This window comes from Perissodus microlepis, chromosome 11 (assembly GCF_051167445.1).
Source record: "Perissodus microlepis isolate ML-2025 ecotype Zambia chromosome 11, ASM5116744v1, whole genome shotgun sequence".
Lineage (NCBI taxonomy): Eukaryota > Metazoa > Chordata > Actinopteri > Cichliformes > Cichlidae > Perissodus > Perissodus microlepis.
The window spans coordinates 33,377,802-33,400,740 of NC_140471.1; the positions used below are offsets into that span (position 1 = coordinate 33,377,802).

General features: G+C 41.8%; 1 protein-coding gene across 2 annotated transcripts in view; it reads right to left on the reverse strand.

The window, feature by feature from the left end:
* Positions 1 to 1,060: 1,060 nt before the first annotated feature.
* The window catches only part of plcl2 (phospholipase C like 2), a 43,469-nt gene continuing 21,590 nt past the window's right edge, over positions 1,061 to 22,939 (reverse strand). For both annotated transcript variants that reach the window (XM_084944290.1, XM_084944291.1), the window contains exons 3-7: positions 17,940 to 20,420; positions 16,639 to 16,842; positions 12,251 to 12,326; positions 6,790 to 6,899; positions 1,061 to 5,253 (exon numbers count right to left, since the gene is read on the reverse strand). In XM_084944290.1, coding sequence (XP_084800416.1) covers positions 5,047 to 5,253; positions 6,790 to 6,899; positions 12,251 to 12,326; positions 16,639 to 16,842; positions 17,940 to 20,420 — 3,078 coding nt within the window. In that variant the 3' untranslated portion in view covers positions 1,061 to 5,046. The remainder of the gene's footprint in view (positions 5,254 to 6,789; positions 6,900 to 12,250; positions 12,327 to 16,638; positions 16,843 to 17,939; positions 20,421 to 22,939) is intronic.

Here is a 22,939-nt window from a genome sequence, read left to right on the forward strand (position 1 = left end):
AACATTCGGGTGACATGCTAACGCTCGTTAAAAAGCTCTTTACAGAAAGCATTAGAGGGCCATTCGGGTCAGTTTCAGTGCTCTTTACACCCATTTAGCTGATTGTCATTGCCTCCACGCATGGTAGATCATTGAGGTTGACCCCCAATAAAAAAGGGAAAAAAACCACAGCTGATTAATAAATTAAATCTTTTTTAGTGACCATGTGTCAAATCGAGTATTGGTTACTTGCTCTTTTCTCAGTTTTTGCAGTTTTCTCAGTTAGGGACTCCAAACATAATACACTCGTGACTCGCTATATAAATAAAGTTTGTTTGGTAGCAACTGCACCGCTGTCTTACCCATAAAATAGGGTCTGCCTTTGCTTGCTACCTGTGCGCGAGCACTTGTGAGCGTGCATGCTGGCGACAGACCCATCCAAAGCAAGCCTAAGCTTTATTTCCCCAGGCTGGCTCTGCTCAGCTCAACACACAGGGAGCTAATCGATACTGATGCATGTGCAAAAAAAAAACCCGGCTGGGGGAGTTGGAACGAGGCATCTCTGCCCTTGAAAATAGTCACATCTTTGTGGACTCACGCACTGTGAACATGATTGATGTGAATATTAAAAGCGAAACTAACCTTAGGAACATTTAGCATTCTTAAGGCTGTAATGTGACTTGGAATAAGAGCAGCAGGAGACTTGGATTTGATTCCTGGATTAGAAACCTGCAGGGAGGGGATGAAAAATAGGTGGAATATTCCTTTAATGCAAGAGGGATTTTCTTATTCTTTGAGAAGGAGCAAATGGGGATTCAGTATGACGCTGGGATGTAAATTACCTAACAGAGCAACCTACATTGGCAAAAATAGGCAGAAGCAGGGCTGACTGGAGTGGGAAGGTCAGTCTGACACGGTGCAGCCTGAAGAAGAGTGGAGGACGGTTGCTGCAGGGAGGCGGGCGAGCTGATCACTGTGCAGTGAGAGAGCAGATGACGGGAAGTAAGTAAACACTGCCTAAGAATGAGGAAGCCATCTCTGCCCCCAGGTTAAAAAGTATCGAGTAAAGTCAAACACATGATCTATCCAACAATGTTTATTGAGTTCATTTTTTTTTTTTATTTGACAGGTAAAGAGACTTGAAATACAGCTGAAATGCTCTCAACAACAACTGTAAATACGCCAACTGGCACAGCACTGACGTCTTGTTGTAGGTTTATGATCTGCAGGAGGTGTGGACAGCATTTAAAAAAAAAAAAAAAGGAAAAAAAAAAAGAAAAAACGCACATTATCATGAGCAACAAGGAAGAATTTGAAAAAGGATGCAGACATTTATGGATGTGTTTGGCTACACTGACAGCTAGCAGTTAAATCATTTTTATTCTGTGGACAAAGATATTGATGTTCAGCTTGTTTGAAAAGGGCTACCACCCTGTTTTAAAAGAAAAATCGTGCCACAACCCAAGTCATGTTTGTTGAGTGTAAAAGACGGGCAGCTGGTGAGCAGAGTCACACAGTTAAACTTTTTAAGGTTTCAGCTTTATCTCTTTAAAATTTCCTAAATCGCAACACCAGCGTCAAAGTCGCACTGACCTAATTTGTACTCTCCTCAGATCATTAAGCTCTCCCCGTAAGGCAACAAGTCAGATACTTGTTTTGAAAATTTTCAAAAAGAGACCTTCTGTGGTCCAACACATTATTGTTGTTATTGTTGGACTCGTGTAGCTTTCAGAATAATCCTCAGCACTGTCCCTCAGTTCATCATCTGTCTGATCTAAACCAGATTCTCTTCATTGGCTGCCCCTCATGAACAAATCATTTAAATACGTGGGTGAGGCTTCTGTGCGCCTCAGGTGACCACGTTAGGGATATCCGCTCTCACCGTTGGATAGCAGGAAGCCCACAGAGGTCACTCACACAAAGGCTGATCTCCATATTTGAAACTGGCCATGTTAAATATGAACATCCACTATTTTTAATGTGTATATATATAAAAGACGAGCATAACCGGCCTCCTTTTAAAGGCTCTGAAATGTCAAGTGCATTTTACATCATTTTCTAGGGTTAATTATTTTATATATACTTATTATTTCAGGCCGCTTTTGTCCGGTAATTAAAAATATCTACTTTACTATTGTGACATTATAAATAGAGATAATATTGGAGGGACAAATGAAAGGCAAGCCGGCGTGTCAATGGAGCAACGTCACAGTAAAGTCATGTTCAAAGACCACACCGTTTTCTCAGTCCCTGCTTGCACTTGCTTTTAGTTAGCAGTAGCGAGGCACAGTTTAATCAAAGGGTAACTGTGGATCGATTGCTGCTCTGTCACCAGGAATGGTTATGAAACTTTTATTACTTTGAAGTCAGTGTCCTTCTCTACCATCTCTTCAGACCTGAGTTTATATTCTTACAAAGGGTTGTCAAAGTGCTGTTAATCACAGACAGAATCTGCTTGAGCTGTATGATACAGCTTTTCGTCAGGTGAGAACTTAAAAGTGGATAAGTGGAGCTGTGATAACTGCAAAATGAAGCATTTCAGGGAAATATCTTTGTGGCGTAAACTGAATCCATAGCCTTTTGTTTCTTCCCATACAAAGTGAGTGCAGCATGTTCTCATACCCGTGCTGTCAAATACTGCCATTCTTATCAAAGCTGCTAATGTCTCAGACACACAAGGAGTCCTGTGGCACCTCTGCCATGGTGCACCGGAGTACTGCAATAACAAGACAGGTTTTACTTTCAACTAAAGGTTTGTGGAGGACATGGTGTTACAAATAAATGCACAGGTTACATTTTCAGTGTGCAGGGCTTTCTAAATATAGCCAGTCAGTATTTAGTATTGAATGAACACAACTACAACTTGTGACTTAACGTGTACTCACAATGGCTTCCCTGCACCTTGGCCAAACATAACTCTCTCCTACCCAGACCTCCCAGGCACCAAGTGCACTTGAGTTTATCTCAGCATCTCAAACATGGAAAGTATAAAAGATGCGGCGAAGCTAATGTGCTTTAAACTCGTGTTCTTTCATGGCCAGCAGGGGAGCGATGACTCTGGGTACAAAAAACCTCTGATGGTAGGGGAATCCCTGGTAAAATACCCCAGACGTAAACGTAAACGCTTCTAATGACGATGGGATCAATCGCTAGCTTTGGGTTGTCTTAAACAAATGGGGAAAGCGCTCGGCTTCATAACAGGATTTTACTAACCAGCGACAAAGTCACGGGGCTGCACCCAGTCTACAATGTGAGTTCCTGTCTCACAAGCTCCCAACACATGAGGTTAGTGATTTCAAGCATGTTGGGGTTTAATTAGGTCACCTTTGTCTGTATAGATTTCATTACTTAACACAGTGATTGTCATGGAGATGGCTGTTATGGACTGTGTAATGGTTGATGATTTGTTGAACACTGGTTTTGACTTTTGGTTGTTTCAGTCTGTTAAAAATGGTAGATGTAATAAGATGAAGGCTCATCCAGCACTTTTTTGGGGGGTCAATAATTTGTTCTATTTAATTCAGTTCTTTTGTTAATTATTTTTATTTGGTGTTGTTTTCAAAACCTTTTTCAAAATTACCTATTTGTAATTTTGAAGAGTACTACTGTGTCCATTTAATATCACTGTGACCTTTGCACCAAGACACTGAGGCCAAAGGTCAACTTGTGCGCATGTCTTCAGCTGTGTCTTAGAGAGTGGCAGTGTTTGAAGCCTTGAGATGAGTCCCTGTAGGATCTATTCAATGATTCTGCTCAGCAAAACCAAGTAATTACAAGAAAACAGACTGATGAGTTTTCTTTTTTTCCCACAGCCAGAACAGATTTCTCATTTGGTTTATTTTGAATATCTGTGGAATTGGTTTGGCTCTTTTTTTTCTTGGAAGAAATCGAATCTTTTTAATATTTATTACAGGTTTCAGCACTCTCGTGTGGGAGGAGCATGCTCCAAAAATAAAAGCCCCAGATATTCCCCAATGAAACGCTAATGTGATTAAAACTGCGAGCTGTTGAGTGCATTAACGTCCAGTCACCGGTTTCTTTCGTGCAGTTGCTGGTTCTGAATTTTGAGACTTTGTTGTTGTTTGCACCAAAGAAACTGTATGAATACATTCTCTTATTCGTCCTTCTGTCTCGATGTGTTGGCGCGCTCCACCGGGAAAACTCGGGTCACTTCTCCTCGTGATAAACCTCGTTACCAGATGTCCACAGACAAATAAAACTTTGTATTTCCACAGACATATTCATACATCTTTTATAAAATTAATCTTGTATTTCCAAGTGTACAATAATAAAATGATGCACTCTGCAGAAAAAAAGGTAACAGAAAACTCCATATATACACACAGTATACTGTTTTGGCAGACAAAAACATGGACAAGTTCAGTATTGTAAACAGCTCTTTACTCCCATTCCCATGTGTTCGTCTACCATTTATTGACTTCTCCCGTCGGCTTGTTGTTCCTCCTGTCCCGTTACATTCATACAGTAAATCCAGAAAATTGTGCTTTAGGAAATCTCTTACAACAATCCGCGGCTTTTTTTCCTTCATATCTTTTCTTAACACCTGTTCTGCTGAGTAGAAGTGCACTGTCTCCAAACAGTAGCTGAATGTCTTAAACAGTCTGGTGGCTGGTAGTTCACTCATCTCTCCTGGTTCAGTCAGGAGAAGAGTTGGGGTTAGAGGAATGGCAGCAAACTTGTGCAGTGGCGTGGAGGATGTAGAGATCTGAGCTTGATGACTGGGAAGGTTTGGTGGCACATGTGCAGAAAATGCTCCATTAGTAATTTACCAGTTATCTAGACTTGAATTAACTTGCAGTGAAACCGTTTGGTGAACTGAGCTCGTGCCTGGAAAAGCAGCGTTTTACTGATGGCAGAAGTTAGAAAGGTTAAAGCTGCGCTTGGGATGCAGGAATGTTTGTGATGGAATGTGAAGAAACACTAGCGTGCACGGAGCAGTGATGTCTGGGTAAAGACACAGACTGGTGAAGGAGCAAAGCTTTGGGTTTTGAGCTCAGGAGGCAGGAACAGAGTGGAGGTCTGAACGTGGGCGTCAGGTCTGCGGGTCTAGTTGTCCTCGTCCGTCAGCTCCTCCTCCGCGACGGCCTTCTCCGGGATGGCCTCAAGGCTGCATCTGCTCTTGGACTCAGAGGAGCCGAAGGAACCGCTCACCGCGCTACCTTTAGTCAGTTTACAGGTGAGCGCGGCATAGTGGATCTGCTTGAGGTTCTCCTGGACTTCGCTTCGGGCATGCTTGAGTAGATCCGCCTGGCCCTGAGAGGTAAACACAGATCACAGAGTCAGACAGCAGCAAGTTGGGTGTCAGGAAAAACTGTAGCTTGTAAAACTTCTTTCAGTTTCATTTGTGCAATGCTAATTCACTACACAAACATCAAGGGGTGTTACACTGTAAAATAAAGAAAACCATACAATATCAAAGAGCACCCCAAATATTTGATGGTATATTATTAGCATATATTTTATATTCTCTATGAACAGCACTTGGGAACAGTGGGGTTAAAGACCTCTAATTGAACCAGGCTAGTTGAACCAGGCTCATGGAGGAAGCTGCAGAGCTGATCGCTCTTACCTCTGTGTTTAGATTAATGTGTTGTAGAGTTGTGTCAGTGTCAGATTTAAGATGTTATTGGCTCCAAAAAGTTTATTACAAATGCTTTGTGAAGGTCACTGACTCACAGTCCATAAACATTCCAGTTTCACTAACACGTCCCACAAAGTGTCCTCGTGCCTCTGCTGTGTAGTGACAAACGTAACGAATCATCCATCCGTCCATCTTTTTAAACGCTTGTCTAATTCAAGGTCACAGAGAGGGTGGAGCTTATCCCAGCTGTCATTGGGCGAGAGTCAGACCCTGAACAGGTCGCAGAGCTGAACACGTCTCCTGTATACTTTCATTTCACTGCAGTTGGTTTTATAAGCACAACATACAATTGAGTTTTTAATGAAATTTGAAATGTTTTTCACACCTAGTTCTACTTGTAACTTTATTTTTCTTAAACATGTATTCACTGCATTAACATTACCCGAACATCTGTGCAGTTCTAACACTGAAAGTCCACAGCAGGCTTAAATAGTTAATTTTAAGTTGGTTAAAACACAAGTTACGTGAGGTTTCTTTTATACTTGAGAGCCTTTATCATTGTGGAACACGTCACTGTTAAAGCAGCATTTATGGCCGATTAGATCATTTTCCTGACCAACGATCAGATTTCCTCCCAGCAGCCGAGACGAGGGGTGTTTCTCTGTTGTCACTTCCTTTAAATGTCAGAGTAGCTGATGTCAAAGCATTGCTGCAATCATCAACGTGCACTTTAGTTCATCTTGTCAGGCTGACTATGATCAAAACTTTGCACTGTAACACCTTATTGATTAACAGTGATCAGCTCTGGTCCTTAATGTTGCTGTGGCAGGGAACACACTCGGTGCTTTTAGCCATAAATCATACAGCTCACTGTAGTGTATCTATTTATTCCTTTCCTTTGTTTCGTTTGTGTACAGTCTACATGCCATTGTAGCAGGATAAAGGTTAAATAAGCTGAGCGTATACAAGCAATCCCTGTGTCCTGAAAATCTCAAGACTCCTAAACACTTGCTTACAGGCACTTTTTTTTTTCCAACTGATGTCATGATGTCAAAAAGGATTAGAAGAAATGTGGCTTAAAGTGAAGTGAGAGGATGAAGCGAGCAGGGCCCATTGTAGGATAAATAAAGGTTATTATGCAAAGCTCCTCTAAGTAATTTGGTGGCATTGGCCTCCATTAATAAAACTGGCTTGACTGAAAATCTCACCTTCAGAATGGTGATGTTCCACGTGAAGCTCTCCACAGCCTTGTGCAGCTTTCTGCCTTTCAAGCCTTCCTTCACAGCCAGGTCGTGGAGGTTCTCGTGAAATTCCATAGCTGCGAGAGAGAAACAGACGAGAATGAGTGTCGAGTCAGTGCGGTGTTGGTTTAGGAAAGAAGAATAGCTGCTGCGAGAGTGGAGTCTGGGATATGCGACTAGCTGCTATGCTATTTGTCACTGTGAGGAAACGCATGCAAGCAAAGACCCCGGCATGTACTGTCGACATTCACATTTCTCCAGCAGCTGAAAACTTCAGTCTGTGGAAGTACAGAGACTCTCCGGAGGTGGGAGAGCATTACTGTCTCCTCACTGCACACATACGAGGTGATAATGGATCGCAGCGGCCACAGTTACATACATACCAGGTCTGGAAAGCAGGTGAGATTGTCCTGTAGCATAAACTCAAGTGCCTGCCATGAAAATATTAACAGTCTTGTGGAAAGCAGATGTGATGGAAAATGTGGTCTGTTTTTCAGCTTTTCATTGACCGCGGAAGGAAAATGTATCCGACTTTTCTTGGGACTGCTTTGTTTTATTAGAATCCACACAGTGTTTATACATAGATTTTCACTGGGATGTCCCTGTCAGCGGGGAGCTGTTTTATGCCTCTTCAGCATCATCAATGGGAAATCTATATCATGCAGTGACTAGTGTGCAAATCCTGGGTAAACCCTCCTAATACAGGGATGCTAAGGGACAGGAGTACAGATAAGGAGAAGGAAAGAAAAAACTGAGGGGAGTGGAACAGTGAGGCGGGATAAAAGAGACCCAGAAACAGAGAGAGTGGGAGACGGACACGACGCTCTTTCACTGTGGATTAGCATCACGGCCTCCAACAGAGGAGGGATTTGTCTCCTGAGGAGCTTTCCCACCTCTTCCCTCCTATTTTTTCCCCTCCTTCCTCTGCATGACTGAGTCTGACTAAGGACATGTTTAAAGTTGACTTTGCTTAGCAGGGCAGCAACAGGAAACTTCAGCCTGAGAACCATAAACCAAAGGCAGACAGAGCAGAGACTCCATGACTGCGTAACATCTCTGCACTGGAAACTACACATACATTTCCGCTTGAATCTCTGATAACAGCTTGAGCCAGTCGTAGTTCCTGTCAGTGCTGTTGCCATGGAAACATGGTGTGCACGAGAGAGAGAGAGAGAGAGAGAGACACAACAACCCCCCCCAACCCCATTTGTGTGAAATCTCCATTATAGGTGTGTGGTGCTGGGCTGTTTTGGAGCCACTCAGCTGAGGATTTGCGTCTGTCACCAGACTTCTGGCATGAATACAACCTCAGGAAGCTGACGGGACTCAGTCAGTTGAGACACATTTGTCATATGTGAAGCAGATGTCACGTCACCGCTCCCAAGTCCCAAGTTGTTTTTTTGTATTTTCCCCACCATTTTTTGCTATAATCGAATGTGAAATGACATCTGTTTAATTCCAGGTCACTACTGTAACTACAGAGCTGCTGCTGCTGCTGTGCACGTGAACCATGACGGTGCTGAAGAAGGTGCACGTCGCACACACACTTAACTTACATTGAAGGTTGCCTAGCAACATTTTATGGAGTCTGGCAGGCAAGAAAGGGGAAAGCTCGTTCTTAGCAAAGCATTTGAGACTCTAATCTCTGAGGTAATGCTGCAAGACGGCAACTGTACAGTAAAGACCGCTTCGAGAAGGCTGAGGCGTAATGTGAAGGATCGCAGCATGACCTGAATTTTTCAATAGGTTCTTTCAGCAAGACGGGATCATATCTACTTATACCACACATGCCACTAAAACCTAATTTTATCAGACATGGAGTACAAATCCAGATTAAGCAATTATCCAGGTCTGGGTCACAGGGGCAGCAGTCTAAGCAGAGACACCTGACCTCCCTCTTCCCACTATATCCAACAGCACTTTCACAGGACACTGAGACGTTCCCAAGCCTGCTAAGAGACACAGAGCCTCCAGGATGTCCTGGAGTGCTCTGGGTAGGACGTGCCAGAAACGCATTGCATAGGTGGTGTCCGGGAGGCGTGAACTACATCTTTCAGTGTGGAGGAGCAGTGGCTCTGCTCTGAGCCCCCCCTCACTGAGCTCTTCGGCCTGTGTCTGTGCCCAGACCCCTTTCAGAGTACACTACTCCCAGCTCGTGGCCACGGGTGAGGATAAAGCGTATATTGATCAGTAAATCTCAACTCATTCTTTACCACAATGGGCCAGTCCCCAGAGATGCTGCAACAATACAATAGCTTCTTGGTCAATTGCACTTTTTTTTCTGTTTATTGTTTAATATTGCTGAAATTAAGCCTTTTGGCTAAGAACTCACACAACTGTACTTGTATACAGTCATGTGTCTGTATGTATAACTGGAGTGATGATAAAATGTTGACTCTATGTAGAAATGTTCAGAAATCTACATCTTAAAGTAGAAAAGCTGACAAGCAGATAATTAGCCAGAAAATGAAAAGAATCAAAATAATGGTTATTATATCCTTAAAATATCCACTGCTCTACAAACGGATGAAAGAAAGCTTGAAGGGACAAGATTGTTTTAGACCGTTTGATTTTTGAGAATCTGTCATTTTATCTTGTAAAATAAACTTTAGCTCTTTGCTTTGTATTCTGCCAAATGTCACAGTGACTCCACTTTGCACTGAATACTGTAATTTTGCACTTGGCATTTAAAAGAACATCTTCTGTGCTGATCATGTTAGTCTGCAGCAGCTTTAGCCATCCAGCTCCCCCAAATGTTAATTGGAACCTAAGTGAGTATCGGGTGAGGGAGGTGACATCCCTGTTTGAGCTACAACCACCTGACTGAGTTCGCCGACATCACCTACGTCCATTTTTTTTCTCTCTCTCTTCTCCTCCTTCGTCTGAGCTGATGTGATGGATTATTCACAGCTTTAATAGCTGCTCCTGCTGAAACATTCTGCTTTCTGTAAAGGGGGAATTGGGTTTATACTGACCCAGTTTCTACTCAACAGACGCACAAAACCATGCTGCATGCACCGCTGGGATAGAATTATGTCAGTTTGGGATGGAAAATAAATCAATGTTCAAGTTCATCAGTTTGCCATCTGTTGTGTCCTAGTTTGCAGTTGTTGGTTGTTTAATTTTCTCCAGTTGATTTTGGATAATCATATATAAATATGCTTTGAGATTTAAGTCCCCATCATGCTTCTCTGGAAGCTTTTGAAATAAAAAAATATGTTTGTCTTCTTAAATTTGTACTCCCGTCTTACTCGTTTGTTTGAGTATTGTTTCATTTAAAGTGTCCTAATATGCCCTTCCACACAGGAGGTTGGCCGCTGCACCCTGCCTACATTTTTGAGGCAGCTCATGGTTTTCACGTGTACTTATATGCTGTTTCATGTCGTTCTGCGTTTCTATTGGTCGAAATGTATTCCACACAGGCCATGCAGTTCAACGCAGCTGAACCAGGAAACGCTCGCATTTGTCAGGTCGGACCGAGGAGCAACTTCTGCAGCCAAAAAAGCGCCAATACCTCCAGTTCCCCTAGTGGCCACTTGAGGCTGGCTTTGAAAAGCAGTCAATTCTTGTCATGCTCTAAATTTGTAAAATGCAAGGAAACAAAAGCGTCTTTGATCTGTACAGTCCCACGTAAAAAATCTCCAACTTTACGGTGTTAAAAAAACATGTTTACAGTCGATCACTGTAGACAGTTTTCCACCCTCAAACAACTCTGAGGGTCCATTTTTTAAAAAAAAAAGTATTCTGGAGGTGGAGGCGTGCCAGCTTATAACATTTAATCGACTAGTGAACTGTTCACATGCCACACTCAGTCTGTGTCTGACTGAGTGTGGCAGTCAATTTAACAATTTAACTGGATCATAATAGCTAGTTATCTGCTATGAGCCAGGCTGCACTAAAGAGGTGAGAGCTCAACAAGAGTGATGCGCCGTTCTTTACCACTAAAATGTGGTTAATTCAAAACTGGTAACCTGCGCAGGCTTACTAGCATATTCAATTATATGATAATAGCCACTTTTTAAATCTCCTCTAAATCAGTAACAAATCAAGATCAAGCATCTGCCCTGGAACACAACAGAACTGATAATGAAATGCAATTTTGTGAGGTAAAAATGATCTAATAATGCCTGGCAGGCATCTTTTTCAGGCTTTTATCTTTTTAACTACTTTACATGGAAGATAAGCAACACAACAGCTGGCACATGTAATCTCACTGTGGTAAGCCGGTAACAGTAACGTCATAGTCTAAATTTGCAAACTGCAGACAAAGAAAAGCCAAAAAAGAGAAAAAAAAGACGCCTTTTGATGTGTACAATGAAGGCCGTACAGATCACAGGGTGTTATTATGGCTGAGGGACACAAACAGGTCATGCATTTAGGACAGAAGCTGTTCTGAATTGTGCATGCTACAGTCCAAATTGGAGCCAAACAGAAAATGCTCTAAATAAAAATTCAAAGGCTTTGGGGGATCTTTCTGATGTCAGTAAGTTCAAGTACATCTTTAGCCCAAAGCCACTGGCTGGTAATTGTTAAGGTCTGGAAGGTGGTTGAAACGAAAAACACCAAAATGCCTTTGATTCACATTGCTTAAAAAGGCACAGTCGTCATCCTCTCTGATGCAGCAAGACAATAGACAATGAATATTTTATAAGTCATCCATCTGAAAGCCAATAAAGCTGAGCTGTGGTAATGATGGTCCATCTCTGCGCCCTTCCATTCTCACTAAGTGTTTCCAGCAGGCTTACTCAATGTTAAATTAGCCCTCTAGACTACTTGGACAGGATTCATTGCGAGAAAGTGCTACAATATGAATCACATTAGCTTCAAAATTAAGAGGTTTTACCCATATTTTTGGTTCACTGCTGTAGCTGCTTCATGAAACAAGAACTGCCCTAAAATAAAAGGCAGTCCTCTTCAATCATTAACACAGACTCAAGAAGAAACGGTGCCTCCAGAGCCCATCTGTGTGCTGCATCTTAAATCCGTCGAAATGTTACAATCGGCTAGCAGGCCAAGACTCCATAAATGCATGGAGCTCTTACTGGTACTGAATGGCGTGTGTGTGGATAGATTGCCATCTATTAACTTCACACAGTCTTCCCCCATTTCACTCGTCACTCAGTCTCGAACCATGTAATTAGAATACAGGACAGAGGCTCTTACAGGTGTGAATTAAACACCTCTATTTGAATGGCAGCTTTTCAAAGAGAAACAGTGACTGGATCACATTAATGAACATGAATCAAATGGTAATTCCACTTATGCAAATAAGAAAATTCTAATTAATTCATATTGACTGATCCCATGTCACCTCTGTGGCTTCAGAGGAGACATGCGGCCACAGGCAAACACTCAGATGCTGATTAATGGTGTCAGGAAATTCTGCCTTTTAAGGGTTTTCCTCCTCTCCTGTGTGACTGTATCTTACCTGCTTTTTGGGTTTGTAGGATTCTCTCGTACACCCCCTCTGAGCTCTCTAGCAGCGTCTTGCTGGTCTGGATTACCTGAAAGCACACAAACATAGTTGCTCACATTTGCCTTTAGTTTCCACATCAGCAAAACTAGCATCCCACAACAAAGCAGGAAGCAGTCTGTCTGCTAGCAGGCAGTTTCTATCCAGGGAGTGCTTAGAAAACAAGTTGTTATTACAGGGGATGTGAGTGGGCCAGGCTGCTAAATTGCATTTTTGAAAGCCAAAATTAGAGGGTAGGAGACACAAGCAATTAGGTTGTTTATTAAAAGTTACTTTTCTTCCCTGAAACACCACCAGTGTCCTGTTTTAAATGAGAAAAATATACATGTGCAAATCTCACTTTGGTTGGAAAGTATTTTTTTCAAAGGAAGTGCTGATAATTAAGGTCATTTCAATTAAAAACATGTCAGTCATTCTCAAGCAGCAACACCATTACTGTGTTCTCTGTGAAGCTGCAGCTGTGACAGATGCTAAGTTTAGCTCCTCTGGTCTTATGCACACCCCTAATTGAGTGCACAAACTCTGCTGACCTGCAGACTGTTGAAACTCTTGTGGCAATCCATTTACATATTAAATGCCAGCGCTGCTTCTTCCTAACAGTGAACAAAAAAAAAAAGAAATAAAGAAATAACGAAAAACATTTTTTTAACACAAGGAAGACGGCAGCAGCATGTTGTTTCAGGAGGTTAATGGTGCATATGTAGGCTGTCAGAGACGGGGGTAAATAAGCATGGAGTAAACAGGGTGCCTGGCAGACCATCTGGATCTTTTGCCACAATTATTTTAGTAATAGCTTAATTTTTTTCATCTGATGGGGATGCTATTTATACCCTAATGTTACTGCGCTTTTGATTTCAATTAAGTGCCTGTAGGTTACTGCTGCGGCATGGTCGTAATTGACTTGTTCACTCCCGGTGTGACTTAAGCATATAGAGGTTGTGCCGTGAAGCCAGGCGGCCCGGCTCAGCTGCCAAGATGGAAATTAAGGAATGATGAACAGTGTTTTATTGCAGAGATCGGCGAGACAAAGCCAAAAACAAGCATCACTGTGGCCCCAACATCAATCTTTGGAGCCTGCCAGCCAGATCCCAGAGAAGAGGAAAATCAGGGAGGCCCGTACAGAGAGGGATAGAGGGGAAAATATATAGTACTTAATCCAACAGAGGCTGTACTTCACTGCTCTGACAGTCTTACTGTAATGACGCAGTCCCACCTCGTCCTTAACTGGTGCTTAATCTGAACAAAACTTTGCACGAATATTATCACACATACACCGTTTATTCACAGTTCTTTGGATTTTCGTGTACATTATCTTCATCTCATCATCATCCTGCAATGCAATATTACGTATTCTGTTTGTGTCTGCTTCGCGTGTCATGTTCAGCATACGCCGACCATACGTTACTTAGCGGACATCAAAATTTCTATTCGCAACTGAATTTTGTTGCTGAGTTACAAAAAATACGTAGGGAGAATTTGAAAAAGTGCGACGGGTCTGGTTTGTATTTAATAAATCTGTCTCTTTAAACAAAATCAAAACTATGGTACATTTAACTACCATATATCTTCCTTCCAGAAGCACATTAGGCTTTTCTCATTTCTCTGTTTGGTGCCTCGCAATCTTCTCTGTCCTCCTGCCTGTGACTCCAAAATCCATCACTGGACACCACATTGAAGGATGCCTTCATTTCTAACATACTTCTCAAGGACAGAGGAGAGAGGAGTAATACTCGAAGATGCACAGAAGCCATTTTACCATCAGAATGTAAAAGGCGCGGCACACAGCTGACCTATACAAACACAGGTGACACGACGACACCACAAACAACTAGATCTTTGCACCATGTTTTGCATCATGTGATCACATATCTGAATCAATAAAATACAGCAGTAGTTGGACTACAACAAAATTTATGTTGCTGCTGTGCCTAATTTATTCTGGATCACTTTAAAATGATGGCTGAGAGGTGAGGATGTCTCATTTTGTTGAATCCACGTTGCCTCGATCCTTCTCTCCTCGCATCTCTGGTAGGAGGGACTAGGATACAAGGAAAGGAATCGAGGGTGTATAATCCATGAAATTAGAGAGCTTTGTTTGTTCCTACCGTTTTAGTCTTTTCAGATGTGTTAATAAGGAAAATATGAAATAATGCCAGCCTTATCCTTTATGAGCATGTCGACAGACTTGTCACGGCCTGAGCTGCTGTTTTTTCTAATGCACTCTAAGAAAATAAGTGAGAACACAGCAGACGTTTTCTAAAGATAAATATGAACGTGCAGCCTTTTTTCCCCCCGAAGCATGACTATGCAGAGTCATTGCCTGATACCGTGCTCAGTATGGGGGACAGACACCATTGCACAAACCCATATGGTGACTCACCATGTTCTTCTACAGGCAGTCATGACTAAGTGACTGTGGCTGTTTGTCTCACTCTGCAGCTGCAGTTGCGGCACTTAGAGCTGCCTCACACACTGTGATTACTTTCCTGATGGGTAAAGAAATTACTGTCTTGGTGGCAGACACAGCAAATCAAACGTCTTTAAAGGCATATTCTAGTAAGGTAAGTGGGTGGACTGCTCCCTATTTGCACACTAAACTGCATCCTCTAAATGTTATGGCCGTCGTTATTATTACCACCCACATTAACAAAGACACAAACGGTCTTTTATTTTCAAGGTGACGTTAGTTTAATGATACATTTCTGCAAACTAAAACTAAAAAGAGAATATATTGTGAACAACAACTTTGATGTATGCGGTTGAACTGCAAATAACAGACATCTTAGCAGAACCATTCTAGAACAAAGTTTATTCCCTAATAAAAGCCTAACATATGGGTTTTGAAGTCCCCTTGGTTCAGTGTTTCAAAGACTTTGTATTTTCTCCATCTACACTCTGTGCCCTTAGTTAATCTGTTGCGAGTACAAACAGAAATCGGACCATATTACCTAAGAGCTCGAGCTGGCATACTACCGAGTCTCTCCAGCTTTTCCTCTTAGCACACAAATGGGCAGCATTGAGACCCACATTCTATTTTTGCCAATCAGGAGCTGAAAGCCTGGCTACTCCCTGCGGTGGATTTTGACACACTACCAGAATTTCTAATTGTACTTATCCATACATTATTTAACATTATTTTAAGGTTGCACTCCCTCTTTTTCTTACGCATATGCACTTGTCAGCTCATCTTTTGCCGCCACACCTTTCTGCTTGCCATCACTTCTGGCACTCTGCTGATGATCAAGGCCTGCAGCTTCACACCACTTAAGCCCTTGATCTTAGTCCCCAAACACCCGTCATTTTCTTCTTTCTTCCTCTCCAACTCAATTTTCCTGGCGCTCCTTCCATCAGGGCCAATTACATAGCTTTCCGTTCTCATGTCTGAATAGAGCAGAGGGGTCACCTTAATCGGTCTGCATCAGAGTCCTTTTCCTATGTTCGTCCTTGAGATGCAAGGTATGAAGCTTTTGCCATTTCCATTTTTTTAGTTTAATGCATAATGTATCATTTGGATAACAAATAATGCAAATGCACAGGTGTGTGTACCCCTTCTTTGAATCCAGAGTTGAACCTAAAGGCAAAAGAGCCAAGAACTGTAGTTTCTCTATTGGCCACATGGGACTAGTTCCAGAGGTAAGCCAGTCTTGTATTAACACGTCCATCTTTCCAGCAGTAAAAATCATATTTACAGCCTGGTTAAAAAAAAAGATTTTGGACTTTCTTTTCTTGAATGTTCATACCTAATCTATGTGTTTATTAAGTTTTCAAATCAGAGACAAAATTGTTTCTCTTGTTGCTGTGCTTTTGCTAGAAAAATCGCTTTTGCCTCCTTGTTCATGTTGTGCCAAGAATCAATGTCAGAGAACATCGTGTTTTAAGGTTAATGGTGTAGCTGGGAATAGCCTCAATGGCATGTTGCATAACTTGTAAACATTGATTTTATTACTTAACAGAACTTCAGCCCTGTTACCTAACCATCTCTGTGTGTCCCCATTAAGTCAGTAAGCCCAGGTATTGATCTGATTGGCGTTGGTTTGCCTGGTTAGATCATCCCTTCCTGTTGATGGCAAAAGCATGCATGAGTGGAATGGGTTGCTGCCAAATCCAAATTAAGTTTTCTTTTCTATGCACTGCAAAAGAACCACGAGTTTGGACAACAAAGACAGAACACACTTAGATCCAGACGACAAGAGATTAAATTATATCTGCTACTTTGTTTCTAGACATTATTTCAGGTCATGGAATTGAATGCCTCTTTCCTCTTTTTATTTACTATAATTTTTGAGATTCAAGAGTTACTACTGTGTAAATAAAGTAAATGAATCGTGCAAAAAATTGCTCACCATGTCATATGTGGTAACGACTTTCTTTAGGACCTCTGGTAGCAGGCCTTGAGGCTCTAAGTTGGGGTACTGGTCATTGAGGTTGAACACCAGAAGGGGGTTATTGTCAGGCCCAGTCAGTCGAGGGGAAAGGGCCAAGATGCACTGCTTCAGGTTAGCCACCGCTGAAAGGCCGCACAGCTCTTTAAAGGACGCTATGGCATTCTGCAGAGAATAGAGAAAGCGTAATTACAGTCGGGCTTGCATGAACTTATGCTGGTTTAAACTGGCATGCCAAGCAAAACATGCATCAAATGGCATAAGCATTACAAAAAGTCTAAAAGGAAAGGAACCTAATATTCCAGCTTTCGAAAATATGCCCTTCATCTGCCCCACAACCGCACAGAACAGCACTTTCTCAAAGGAAACGCCTGGAAGCTCATTCATTACCTGTGGGAACTTTCATTTTGGCTCTTATAAGCCACTCATAAACACTCAATCCTTTTGGACTGACAGCAGGTTCACAGACACACACAGAGACACAAACACCCTAACCTTTCTGTGAAAGGCCAAATTTAAATCCTACATAAACAAGCAGAGGGAAAAACTGGCAGGAGGGCCAAGATGTGTTATAATCACAAGGCCAGTGGCTTGTTATCACACAACGACCGCAATATAAACAACGCTACCAAAATAAAACCTAATACAACGCCTGAAGAAACACAACCTGAGACCATCCACAGTGCAGAGACACTTGAGCAGTGTATTTCCTATGCAGCCCTTTGCATTTCTTTGAAAGCTTGAACAATGACATAAATGCCTCTTTTTCTGAAAATAGGGATCACAGTAAGTATGTCTGGACTGGAGTCCATTAAATACTGTGGGTTAAAGCTAAGCAGTTAAAACAAACAGCTTTATATTGTTTTTCCATCACTGGTACCATTAAAAAATGTGGTCCAGTTTACACAATAGAAGTTATGAATAACTTCTAAAACATGGATCTCACCATTATGTTTGCTCGTTTCTCTCCATTCTTTGACACACATAAGGACTTGGTCAAATCTAATTCAGTCCAGGGTGGTGGTTTTTGTGTTTCCTTTCCAAAGATAAAGTCTTTTAAATTACTTTAGATGTTTTGTATTAAATCTAGTTATAATTAATAGATTATGTTCAGTCTACTGTTCAGACGCGTTCAGACATAAACTTTCCATGCATATCCATGCAGTACAAAATATATCTTGGATGACACTGTTAATTCAGACCCACTCTAGTTAATCACACAAAAAAAGGGTGGGAAAAAAAATCAATACTTCATGCCTTACCTGCATGTTTTCTCTGAGGTCTGTTGCCTCTCTCAGTGGCTGAATGGCTGTTTTGAAGACATCATCCAGAGCTTTGATCAATAGCACCCTCATGCTTGCATACTCTCTACTCCTCTTGCCTTTTCGTACAGACAGCCCCCTTTTGTGAGGTTTTCCGCCTCCTCTTCGATTGGTTATTGCCACATGAACAAACAATAAGGTATGTGGCAGCACTTCCCCTGTCAGAGACTGCAGCGGAACATGGCGGAAACCTGGCTGCAGACACTCAAACGGGATTGTGTATTGACCGATAAACTCATCGCCAATATAGTCGTCATCCAGCACCACAAAGCGCACCATTGCAAGTTCGGGGAGGTTTATCTGAAACTCGAAGCTCTCGTCAAACAGAGGGTTGTCCCCGTTTTGGTTGACCGTTTTAGTCCTTTGCTCAGCGCAGTCGGCGGGAATGCCGTGTATTTCGACATACACGTAGGGATCTACTACGTCTCCTTTGGCACCTGAGCCTTTGGGTTTTGGAAAGTTTTGTCCACTGATAATCTTGATGTGCAAGAGCTGTGGAGAAACACCAGGCACTGAATCTTTAGTGTTGGCGCTGAAATATGAAACCTGCTCCCTCATGATCGCTGGACGCAGCACATAACCACAGTTCCCATTCTGACGGAACCAGCCAATGTTTAAATCCATCATCAGGCCAGGAGTCTGGTAATTCATTGCTACAATCTGACAGCCACACTTCCAGAAATCTTGTGGATTCATGTTGCTGGAGTCAATCCGCATGGGACTAGGGTAAACCCGTGCTAGGAACTTCTTGTTATAGTTAACAAAGTCACCTGGGAATTCACTGGCACAGCGACTGGCAAAGACTTCATTGAAAGAGCACAGCTCCCAATGCTTCTGTTTTTGGAAAGATGTTGGAAAGTCTTTGAACTCCACAGACTTGCACAAAGTCACCAGATCAGAGAGCTCCTTGGACAGCTGAAATTTCTTGAGTGCAACTGTCTGTTGTTCAGCAGTCTCAATGCTCATCCTTTGAGACATCTCTGCCCCCTCATCCTCATCTGTCACCTCACCTTCTGAAGCAGTGCAATTTGTGCCCAACTTCTTACCCTTCAGTAGGATCTTCCCCTTCAGTTCATTAGGAGATGGAAGGTAACAGTCCTCAGGTTTTGGAGGATCTAGGTGGAGCTTGTCTCCAAGGATTTTCTTTAGGTGCTGGAACATGACTCTCTGTTGCTTCAAGGAACAGTGGTTTTCTAAGCACAGTATCAATGGAAACTCAGAGGCAACAAAGGCATATTTGTTAATGACGTCAATGACACTGCGAAAAACTATCTGTGAGGTCATTGTGTGACCAGTGTAAATTACAGGTTCATTATCAGGTCCGTCCCACACATCCAGCTCTACACTGCGGCAGCCCATCTTGAGAGCACGGATATAGCCTGTCACATCAGAGGGGCCTCTGAACTGATCTTCTATCAGGTAGGTGTTGTGTGATGCATTGATGTAGTAGTGGGACAAGGGTTGGTTCATGTCTTGGCAGACTGATTTATGTTCAGGGTCAAATATATGGCACTCTGAGGACATAAGATAGTTAGAGAACCCGTCCAAAGACAGCCAACCTTTGAGCTGGCCCTCTTTTGATGGCTCATATTTCTGAATTACGTCAAAGCTGGTCTCTTCGCTGACTTGTGCCATTCCCTGTTCTGCCTCCAGAAATATCATTAAGTCCTTGGTATCAAGAAATTCTTTATTACTGGAAAACTGAACAAAGAGAAAATATATTTCTGGTCTGGTACAAAGATCGTGAAAGACTTCAATGAACTCCTCTTTTGTCACATCCGGACCTGATTTGTCCTTAACTTTATGCAGCTCCTTGAATTTCAGTTCTATTTTCACATTTTTGAGTCCCGGATTCAACTTTTTGACTAACTGTACAGCAGTGCATATAGAAAGTTGCTTGCTGTTTGTAGTATCCTCCTCATCAAAAAGCTCACCTAACCACGATGAGCGCATGTTGTTCTGACTGCTCTCAATCATATTTAAGGTATGTTTCCCATAGGATATCAGGTACCTCAGCCCTGTGACCCACGTGTTGGCTACATCTGCAGTGTTCGCCACCAAGTCTAGGGACTCATAGTTCTCCCCAAAAATGACAGAGAAAGCACAGTCCTCCGAAATCTGATCATAGGTTCCATTAGTTCTAAAAGTATCTGTGTTTTTGCCTGTCCGAACCTCTTTGATAGATTTTACATCGATTTTAGCCTTGTCTACTTCCTTCTTTGAAGGCTCCCATCTCAAAGACTGCATGTCAGCGTCAAGGAGAAAGTAGCGATGGTAAATGCGCGAATTGGATCGCACTTTTTTGAGCTCAGACCCATCAACCATGGCACTGATGCAATCACTTGCGCTACTAATCTTCTTCTCAGTGGGCATGCTGCTGAATGAGACAGTCTTCTTTCTTTCCTTCCGCTGTTTTCCATCCTGCAGAGAAAAAGAAAAACACTGTGTATCAATAGAATTTTTTTCATTTAAAGTACAGGAAACAACAACAATGAAAATATGACAGTACGCAGTTATAATCAAGGTTTAACTTTAAAGGGGTAAGCCAGTCTAGGCTTACTTAAATCACGTACTAAAAAAGTACTGTTCCATGTGGATGATCATTTTGTTTTTTCCCCAGGTTAATTTTAGAGTCATCAATCCCTCTAGCACAATCTCCACATTTTTTATTTCTTTCCAACTCAAGAAAAATCTAAATACAGCACCCAGCATGCTGCCCACTCTGGCATACTGTTTGCCCAGATAGTCCTCCTTCTTGGTCCAACAGCAGCAACCTTGTTGGTTGACTTAAGGCACCTGTCGCTGTGTATTATACAGATACAACAAGGAATCTCCCTTAGGAGAGCATCGCCCACACAAATCCAGTCATCTACAGCAGTCACACGTCTGACATTTTCAATGAACCCTGCTCTTTCCATCACAGCAGTTTCCTTCAGTACAGCAGCATTTTACACTTGACATTATTGAAGTCATTTCACAATTTTAGAAAAACCCACACCCTTATTAATCATCCTGTGGCAGCATTGTTCAGCTATATGATGTAACTAGACCACGTTGCAATACATTCCAGTAGAAACATCAACCTTTATTTTCTTTTAATCTAACGACTGAATGAGTGAAATGCTATTGTTTTTAGAGGCACAAAGGGATTGGCTACTCATTATTACATCATGTATATAGAGGTCAAGATGCAGCAAAAGCAATGGACAGTCCTGATAGTTCTCCCTGCTGCCGACAGCCCACACTCAGTGAGATTGTTTATTAGTTTGTACAATTAAGATGTCTAAGTAGCTAGAATGATGAGGATGGAAGGCTGAAACAAAATCTTCTCTAACATAAAAACCATCTATACAACCAAGCGTAGTAATAAACATCTTACATAACAGAAATGATCAAGCAAATCTGTCAGTGGGCGCTTCTGAGATGAAACACAGACCGAAACAATTATATAATGTAATTTTTTTTCCAAATTGATTCATCAGCATCTGTGTGTTGGAGTATAAAAAAACAGACACTGACTCTTATCTTGTGCCCCTGTAACGATCATGGATGGACCTTATTTTGCAGTCTGTTGCTTAAGGTCAGTTCTTGCCCTAACCTAAAATGGGAATTCCTTACATAATCCTTCTGATCTGGACAAAAAGGTGGATTTTAGGATAGTCATCAGTAGGCAGTAACCATAATACAGTCAGTATAAGGAGATAAAAATACTGCACACACCCAGTGTGTACCTATTGTAGTGCACACACCCAGTGCACTACAATAGGTATAGATTGCCAAAGCACCCTTGTCTTACCATTTAACGTTTCCTTAGAAAAAAAACTGTTATGCAACAGTCTTTTTTTCAGTCAGGTGATCCACAATATTTTCCATTGCAAGTGCAGCTTCATTTAGCCTTACATGGTGTTCAAAAGACAACATATCATGATCAGATGGGCTATTTATAGCTACATTTATTTGTTTTATAGGGTACATATTAATCTCCATCACTTATCTCTGTTCATCTGTTTCTTTGCCAAGTCAAAGCACAGCACCAGATCAAGCTAGCTACAATTTCCCCGTAATGTTAGCAGTTACAAGAAAGATGGTTATCTTTCTTTCCCTGCTGGCTTTTAGTCAGATTTAAAGGACCTTTATTTGGGATCCGTGGTCAACAATTAAGGGCTGTAACTTCATTAGAGTAGAAAAGTTCCACAGGACCATATGTTAGAAAAGTATGGGTGTAAATATATATCATGAGCAAGACATTATAGCACCAGTAAGTACAAGCTGTATTCAGTACTTATCAACCTTATCTAACCCCTGCTCAGTCTGTTTAACATCACTGTGTGGTAACAAGGACTGTAAGAAAACACAGAAACATTATTTTCTTGGGTAAGCATCCAAAATACATGACCGTGCCACGCTATTAGTCATCCCTTCTTTGAATCCTCTGCAACAGAACAATACACAGCAGGACAATCGAGGTTCAGGTTTTGAGAAATATTCTGCATTAATCCTCATTTCATTATGTTTATTACAGATGGTTTCGTTTTTTTACTTTTATTACTTTATTAATTTTGTTGAGAGAAGGAAAGCTGTGCTGCATTGTTAGGGCACGACAGTAGAACGTAAATGAGATATTAAATGTTTTGTTTGTGCTTCACAATGCTAAGATAATACCCTGGGTATTACCATCAGACACCCTGAAAAGAGAAGTTAATTCTAAGCCTGTATGTATGGTTTCAGTGTATGTTCGATATCAGTGTGTGTGTGTGTGTGTCGACAGCAAGATAGTGGGGGAGAGAACCAAGTAAGACTGCATATGTCCAACTGCTCAAAGATCCCATAGGAGTCTGAATTCCCTAACGGACGGAAAACTGCATTTTTTTTCTGGCTCAGCGAGCAGTTATGAACTGTCTGTGCAACTGAAGACATCACATGGGACCCATTACTCTTTG